This window comes from Lycium ferocissimum, chromosome 4 (genome assembly GCF_029784015.1).
Source record: "Lycium ferocissimum isolate CSIRO_LF1 chromosome 4, AGI_CSIRO_Lferr_CH_V1, whole genome shotgun sequence".
Taxonomy (NCBI): Eukaryota; Viridiplantae; Streptophyta; class Magnoliopsida; order Solanales; family Solanaceae; genus Lycium; species Lycium ferocissimum.
The window spans coordinates 59,761,023-59,768,993 of record NC_081345.1 but is presented as its reverse complement, the minus strand read 5'-3'; the positions used below and the strand labels follow the sequence as shown (position 1 = coordinate 59,768,993).

General features: G+C 39.3%; 2 protein-coding genes and 1 long non-coding RNA gene across 3 annotated transcripts; all 3 read right to left on the bottom strand.

The window, feature by feature from the left end:
- Positions 1–228: 228 nt before the first annotated feature.
- LOC132054243 (uncharacterized) lies at positions 229–1,443 on the bottom strand. The gene has a single exon (XM_059446287.1). The coding sequence runs from the start codon at positions 1,441–1,443 to the stop codon at positions 229–231; it is 1,215 nt and encodes a 404-aa protein (XP_059302270.1).
- A 2,413-nt stretch (positions 1,444–3,856) lies between these two features.
- LOC132054901 (uncharacterized) lies at positions 3,857–4,437 on the bottom strand. The gene is made up of 3 exons (XR_009414400.1): positions 4,323–4,437; positions 4,161–4,229; positions 3,857–3,937 (listed from the first exon to the last, which is right to left on the bottom strand). It is a non-coding gene; the product is annotated as an uncharacterized LOC132054901 (long non-coding RNA).
- Positions 4,438–5,780: 1,343 nt separating this feature from the next.
- On the bottom strand, positions 5,781–7,628 carry LOC132054242 (protein MAIN-LIKE 2-like). The gene is made up of 2 exons (XM_059446286.1): positions 7,602–7,628; positions 5,781–6,604 (listed from the first exon to the last, which is right to left on the bottom strand). Exon 2 carries the CDS (start codon positions 6,600–6,602, stop codon positions 5,781–5,783), a length of 822 nt encoding a protein of 273 aa, XP_059302269.1. The 5' UTR covers positions 6,603–6,604; positions 7,602–7,628.
- Positions 7,629–7,971: the final 343 nt, after the last annotated feature.

The following is a 7,971-nucleotide window of genomic DNA, read 5'->3' as shown; positions in this document are numbered from 1 at the left end:
CACAAGACATGTTATATATTCTTGGAAGATTACATAAGGAAACAACAATCGTACAACTTAAGAAAAAACATAAAAACCAACAAGCAACAACAACTACTGATTTCTGTCGGGGCAGCGATTCTTGTTATGACCTGTTTGCTTGCACGTACTACACTTTCTAGCCATGCGAGCAGGAGCTATATCCATTTCATTCCTCCTTCTAGTTGTAGTCCGCGCTCCTGAAGTTCGCTAGTATTCAGTGTTTGCAAGTAAACTGAAGGGAGAAGGTGGCCAATATGCCTCATCACCCAATGGTGAAAAATTTCCACTGTACGTTTGCTTATAAAACCTGCAACTGTAGTACTTGCTAACATAGTCCTTTGGTTGAATTCCGCGGATATCACAAAATTTAATTGCATGTGAACATGGCATATGGTAGTTTCTCCACTTCCCACACGAACACTTTTTTCCTTCGGCAGAGACTTTATGGATATTTCCGCCCTTACCTTCGTGTGCAAATGTCAGAATCTCAAAGACCCCTTTAGTTGCATTGTATTGCTGCATGTCAGTATGCTTTAGGGACCTCTCCCAGTATTCATCAAACTTCTTTTCAACAGCGCGCGGCCAAAACTTTTTATCCGCAATCAACAAATCAGCAAGGGTGCTTCTCTCAACAAACCGATCAACAAGATTTTTAAACGTATAACGGACCATGGCAGTAACGGGCAATCCACGAGCTTTCTTCAATAAACCGTTGTAAGACTCGGAGACATTCGTTGTCATAGCCCCCCACCTATGACCGTTGTCCTTATGCAATGTCCATTTCTCCTCCGGAAGAGATTTTAACCACAGATGCGCTGGAGGTGACATTGTTTTGATTTGTTCCATCCTCATTTTATACTTCTTCTTCTGGTGCTCTATAGCCGCCAACCACATTAGCTTCTCAAGGTCACTGTTGAGAAACTTTTTATTGAAGTTGCTTTTCAAATGCCGAACGCAAAACCTATGGTGTGTGGATGGTGGTTGTAACCAATCATGTGTTTGGACACATTGCAAGATGCCCCGATGACGGTCAGAAATAAGTCCAATTCCTTGTCTCTCACGAACAATATGTCTCCACAACAACACAAGGAACCACGTCCAAGACTCAAAGCTCTCACGTGCAACAATAGCATATGCAAGTGGAAAAATGTTATTGTTCGCATCAATTCCAACAACAATTAGCAGTTTCATCTCATACTTACCGTACAGATGAGTGCCGTCTATTGAGATGACAGGCCTGCAACTTTTGAATCCATCGATGCTTGGTTTATAAGTCCAGAAAAGAAACTTGAAGATGTGTTCACCTTGCATTATACTTGATTGGTGCGCCCACTCAACAACGGTCCCCGGATTGAAATATTTTAAGGCAGCCATGTATCGGGGCAATGTCTTGAAAGAGGTTTCAAAATCACCAAATACCATTTCAATATCTTTCTTACGCCCCTTTTTGCTTTTCTATAACTAGGAGTAAACGTATGCAATCCTTTTATTTTTTCCTGAACTGACTTAATACTGATGTATGGATCGACCATAATATATGGTATCAACGTAGTAGCAATTAGGTGACTGTTCAAATTGAAATGATCCTTTCTGTAATCATCCGTGAGACAACTGTGGTGGAGAACCGTTTTACCTGCCTTCCACATACCACTTGAAATTTCTCTAAAACGGATCATCCACTCACATCCCAACATATGACGCTTGCAAATAACCCTCCAAAATTTACCTTTGGATTGATCACAAATGAACTCTTTCTTTTCTTTGAGACAATATTGTCTCACCGCGCCTTTCATTTCCGCTTGCGAAATAACATACATAATTGCATAATACAAGGAAAATTATCAACCCCCTAAAAATGGGCCAACAAAAAAAAAGAATATCCATTGCCACCATACTAACCCGATCCGATAAATTCGGGTTTTTACAATCCCAAAGTGCGTAGATCGAACCGGACCGTCATCTCTCATGAAGGCAAAATCATCCGGGCCTTCTTCTGTGTTATCCAAATATGGAATCTCATTAGAATGGTAGCTAACGTTACCATCACTTCGAGCAGTAATGTCTTCATAAGAATGACCATCATCATCAGATGAGTGATCATCGTCTGTTTCTGTGTGATCTAATGGGATATCACTATCTGACTCATCGGAGTGATCATTAGCTACATCATTATTGCTCACAATTTGTGTGAGCTGAGTTAATACGGGATTTTCTTCAAAATCGTTACACCTACAAACATAGGAAAATTCAAGGCGTTCAAATCTCAAAAACAATTAGTTAGAAGTCTCCTAGTTTAAGCGAAAAAAACATCGTTATATTTACCTTTCTGTAAATGACTCCACTTGAGCAGGGCGATATCGAACTATACTCCCGCCACCTAATTCACTTGTATTTGGAGCACTACTCGGTCCGGGAATATCAATTCTCCGCATAGTCCAACCAAAGTTATGTGATCGGCTACCAACTCCTACCATTGTTTCTTGTTGAAGTGTACCTCTTTGAAGCCCAATATTCATAGCGGGAAGATACGTAGTACCCCGAATATCAAACTCATCGTCAGTGGGTGCTTCAACATTAGTAGAGCATTCAACAGTTGCATACATGTCAAGTGTCGCTATGCTGATATGATTGCTAAATATATCAGGACTTCGAAGAAATAACGATAAGGAGTCATCGTCCGAAATAAGAGTTTCCTCGTAAATGGGAAATTCCCTAGCCGTAATTGATGTTGGATATCGTCCAGTGATAACCACTGAAAGGTTAGGATCAGTTATGGCCATTTTGCTTATGAAAACACGTTGTAGACGATCGTATTTGAGGGAAATTGGAAACCTTTGTATGGCTCCCGGACGACGGTTATATCTCACTGAACCTTCTTCGTACACAACTTCACCACCCCAATATAAATTAACTCTTACATAATTTTCCGCCATATTATTTTCAACAGAATACAAATGTAAAAATTAATGGAGAATGCAAGAGAGAAGTGGAGAATTCTTGAAAAATGAAGTCTACAAGGGAGAATCAGAGAGATATGCAGAATACAAATCTAAAAATTAATGGAGAATGCAAGAGAGAAGTGGAGAATTCTTGAAAAATGAGAGATATTCGAGAGAGATATGCAGAATACAAATCTTAACTGGTATATAAAAAAATGATTCACGGACCTTTGAATGTCATAATGCTGATGTTGAAAAAATTTATTTACTATTTGATTTTACGACTGCATGCTTGATTTGACGATTGCATGGCAGATTTGCATTTGACGACTGCATGCATTCTGCGCTTTAACAACAAAAATTTTACAAATTATTTTACTATTTTGCTTTTACAGCTGCATGCGTGATTTGACGACTGCAAGGATTCTCTGGCGTAAAAAAATTTCAAGAATCAATTATTGCTACGTTGGCCGGCCAAGTTCAACAAAATGAATTGTTGCAAAACGTAGGCAGGCCAATGTTTTGCAACAAAATGAATTGTTGCAAAACGTTGGCAGGCCAACGTTTTAAAGCAATTGATTTTGTTGCAAAACGTTGGCAGTTTTGCAGTAATTGATGCATGAAACTTTTTATATGCACGTTTTAGCTGAGAATCCATGCAGTCGTTAAATCTGCCATGTAGTCGTAACATCAAGAATGCAATTGTTTTTCTTGTAAAACATTATCAAGCATTCAAATCTAACCTTTATTTATTGTAAACCATTGGCAAGCATTCAAATCTAACCTTTATTCAAAACACAATATGTATTCTTGAAAGATTACATAACTATTGAGATTTGAGATAAATTCAATAATTAATAAAAATTCAATTTTTACAGTGTCCCTTCCCCCCCCCCCCCCCCCGTGCCACACTGAGTTTGCCGGCGCTCTCGTTTTGATCTACGTTGGTGAACCTCCTCTTGTATCACACCCGCATCCTGTAAATGCCATAAAAAATAGAAGTTATTTTTGTATGATTGGATTCGTTAGATAAATTTTCTTAGCAATTACTTTGATTGTCTACGTAAAATCGGACAAAGCATCTCCCCTGTAACAAGGACTTCCTCCAATACCATATACCAACACAAACAACCAAAGCAACTAAGACAAAACACCACATAACAACCACAAGTCACCAAATACTTTGAATTAAAAGCTAACCTGTGGCTCTAAAGTCTGTACATCCGGCACAGGAATGTGTGAGTATCCAAGATCAAATGCCATGGGAGACTATGCAAAATAAATAATATAGACACATAAGGTAGCCATTACATTAATGAAATTAAACAAGATACAAGCTATTTGAGTGGTTAGAATACTCACGTCGGTAAAACTCAGTCTCCTCCCAATTGAAGAGCTCTGTCCAGTGAATGCAGGTAAAGGCCCCTCAGTCATCCCATAAGAGCTGCCTGTCTGAACACCAAACTGTTGGGCCATATCGCGAGGCTAATAGGCTCGGACGATGCGAATGCTCGAAAAGGCCCCTCTTGTTCGATTACCGCCGGTGATTGGACCTCGGGAGCGACGTCGATGAGCGGACATACCAAAATCTATTATTGGGTAATATGCATCATCACCGCAGCATCGTTGAGTCGGGCATATCTTGATCAAAATGACCTCTTCCTCATCAACCAACTAGTGATCCACGGGACCTCGACCCCGTCGTTACCTCGATTGGCGTCCTCTACCACGCGCGCGTGTGTCTTGGTATATTAGGACGTTGATAACGAGGCACTTGCACAGTAGGCGGCTCAACATACTCTGCCGGTGGTGTATAATTGGGAGCGAAACTCAACATCGTCCCCAGAGCGGCAGCAGCCATGGACTCTGTATTAATGTGGCTAAACATCTCTACTATTTCCTTCACTTCATTAGACTTGGTTGGATCTTGGATAGTCTCCTAAGCCAACCTGTACGATTCTTGATGTCCTAAAGCCTAAAAAAAAAAAAAATTAAATTACAAGATTTGATAGTGGTCTAAGACACATATAAAGACATCAAACATCTAATGGAATGTAATGTACGTACCAGTGCCTCATGCCTGCCTGCCATGTGTTGGTATCCTCTATGCACATTATGCGCAGGATTTCCTATGAAAGTGCGCGAGTGACGTCGATACCAACAAAAATACTCTGATAATGACTCTGGGTCTTGAGTTTCATACTCGGTCCGAATTACCCTTTATCGACGATTTTCCCAAAAAAAGTCCGTTTGTGCAAAATTTTGTTGATCCTCCACTGTTATAGCATACCGCTTGTCACGTTTGTAATGAGAAGGATCAATCTCAGCACATGGTCCCGAAATATGTTGCTTCCTACCGAACTGTCTGAGAACGCGGTCTACCATGTGCCACTCTCGATAGATCCCACAAATAAGGGGAACCTGGGCCATCCAAATAACTCGGCCACGCCGACACCACTGAGGGAGTCCATTAATGATGGCCTCTGAATAAGGCTACCACACAAACTACGATAGAAAGAACATAAAATTACATGATAATAAAATAAATAAATTACACATAAGCGTAACTATTATATCAAAACGCCATTAACAACCATAATTATGATAAAATACCGCCATCCGTTAGGTTGTCCAATACATCCCTACATATGGGTAGCACAACACGTGCCTCATTTTCGCGAGCTTTACGATGAGTCCACTTTCGTGCAAGAGCCGTGTGTGGCTGAAGGGCCCTGGGTGGTGGCTGCATTGGTATAATTCACTCCCAAGCCCAAACTTATATTAAAAATTTAAAATAAATACATAAAAACCTTATAACTATCAACTAGGAAAACCAAATAAAATTATATCCTGCAATAAGGAAATGAATCCACACACATCCTTGGCTTTCTTCAATGAAGCGCGGCATAAACAAGTATACAAATATGACAATGCAGCCGCTCCCCAAGGTTGTCTACTCATTGCTCTAAGGTCACGCATGTCAAGCAAATAGTCTAAATTAAGTAAGTCACCGGACTTATCCGGAAATATCGTGCCGCCACAAAGCCATAGCAAGTACAACCTAACCCGTTGTTGCACAACAATTTCTGGGGTCTGATCTGTAATGTCATCTAAGCCTCTAATATATTCAATTAATTTATTTAGTTCTAACCTACTAACACCATTAAAACAATCCAGACCGGGTGCCCAACCAATAAGCTCATGGATTAATTGTTGCCACCCAACAATACTTATATTTCTAGCATTAACATCATTCAAGGGATTACCATCAACAACCATGCCAAACATGAGCTCAATATCTTGTAATGTGATGGTCGCCTCACCCGTACGCAGATGAAAGGTGTGCGTCTCAGGACGCCATCTCTCGATAAGTGTAGTGATGACTGCCCAATCATATGATACACATCCTACCTCTACTACTCCCCTAAATCCACACAGGCCAAAGTAGTCAAGGATGCGAGGATGAAAAGGATGACGCTTCACGTGCTTCCAAAATTCGGTATCCGCGCGGCGTGGAAACAGGCATCCGGTCGGTCCTCTCAAGGCACCATCCCACACAGCCTGTGATCGATGCTTCTCCTGGAGTGTTAACACATCGTACACTTCTGGCCCCGGATGTACGCATAACCGTGGAAGCTCCATACCTTAAAAAAAAAAAAATTAAAGTCCAGATCAAGCTATTTGGAGTAACTTACTATTAAAAAAAATATATTATTCCAATTTTAGCAGAACAAATATGCACTGGCTAGATAAAGTCAACTTCCATTCGCCTTATTTAGAAACCACTGATAGTGGACCACATTAATACCTATAAGGTATAGACAAAATAATTGTCCACCCACTTAGACTTAGGTCCCATATAATAAAGCATTATCATGACATTTTAAGTATCTTTTTTTTGGGCTACTGAGGCATCAATTAAATTTCACTTTTCTGGCTATATAAATATCACATTAAAGGTATAATGAAAAACAATTAGTTATTCAGATCTTTTATATAACAATCCACAAAAATAACAACATAACAACAAATTTCTTCAAAAGTGCTACTAAACAAATTGGACCTTTTATATAATAATGCTTCTAACAATCATATCTTAAGTTCAAATTAAAATAACACAAATAAGACAAACATATATCTTATACGTATTAAAATAACACAAATAAAAAATAACAATTAAGATATATAAGACAAACAGATATTCTACATCTACTATAAATATACAATATTATATGAGCTAGAAAAAATACCTTAATTTAGATAGCAACAAAAGATAAGGATGAAGAAGTTGCTCCAAAAATTAGACTGTAACGCAAGGTTTAAAAAGAAAATAAATGGAGGAGAAGGAAAAGGAGAAGGAGACGGAGGCGGAGATGAAATTCTGTAACTTCAAAAGATGGAGGAAGAGGCGGAGGAGAATGGAGAAAAATTAGGGCAACAATGCAGAATGAGTCGTGGTCAGTACCACGTTTTACAACTATATGTTGTAAAACGTGGACTGATCCACGTTATACAAATTTTTTTTTTTTTCATTTTGTGATTCTGACAGTGCAAAAAAAAAAGTTGGGGTATAACGTGGATCAGTCCACGTTATACCCATTTTGGTATATATATTTTCGGCTACCCCCTTTTGATTTATACCGTGTATTTTTATACCCTTTAGGCTCCGGACTCGCCATGAACTAAGTGAATTGAGACTTAGGGTTTCACAAAAATGGTAGCTTGACCATGGAAACTGTTTGTGATTGATGTCTCGATTAAATAGCCTTATAAATTGATGGTTGGTGGTTACTAAGGCCATTGTTAGGTTGTTTTACACCTAGAAATCATTCACCTATGGGAAGGGGGCTAAAGGGAAGGGTGTTCTTGAATTGATTTTGTGACTAGAGTAACGATGACTCATTGATCATTCTAATTTCTAGACTTTGAGCGTTCAGAGGCTTTACGGAAGGAAAAAGCTGTAGCGGAGTGATTCGCGTTGTTCCAGCTCTACGTTTGAGGTAGGTTACGG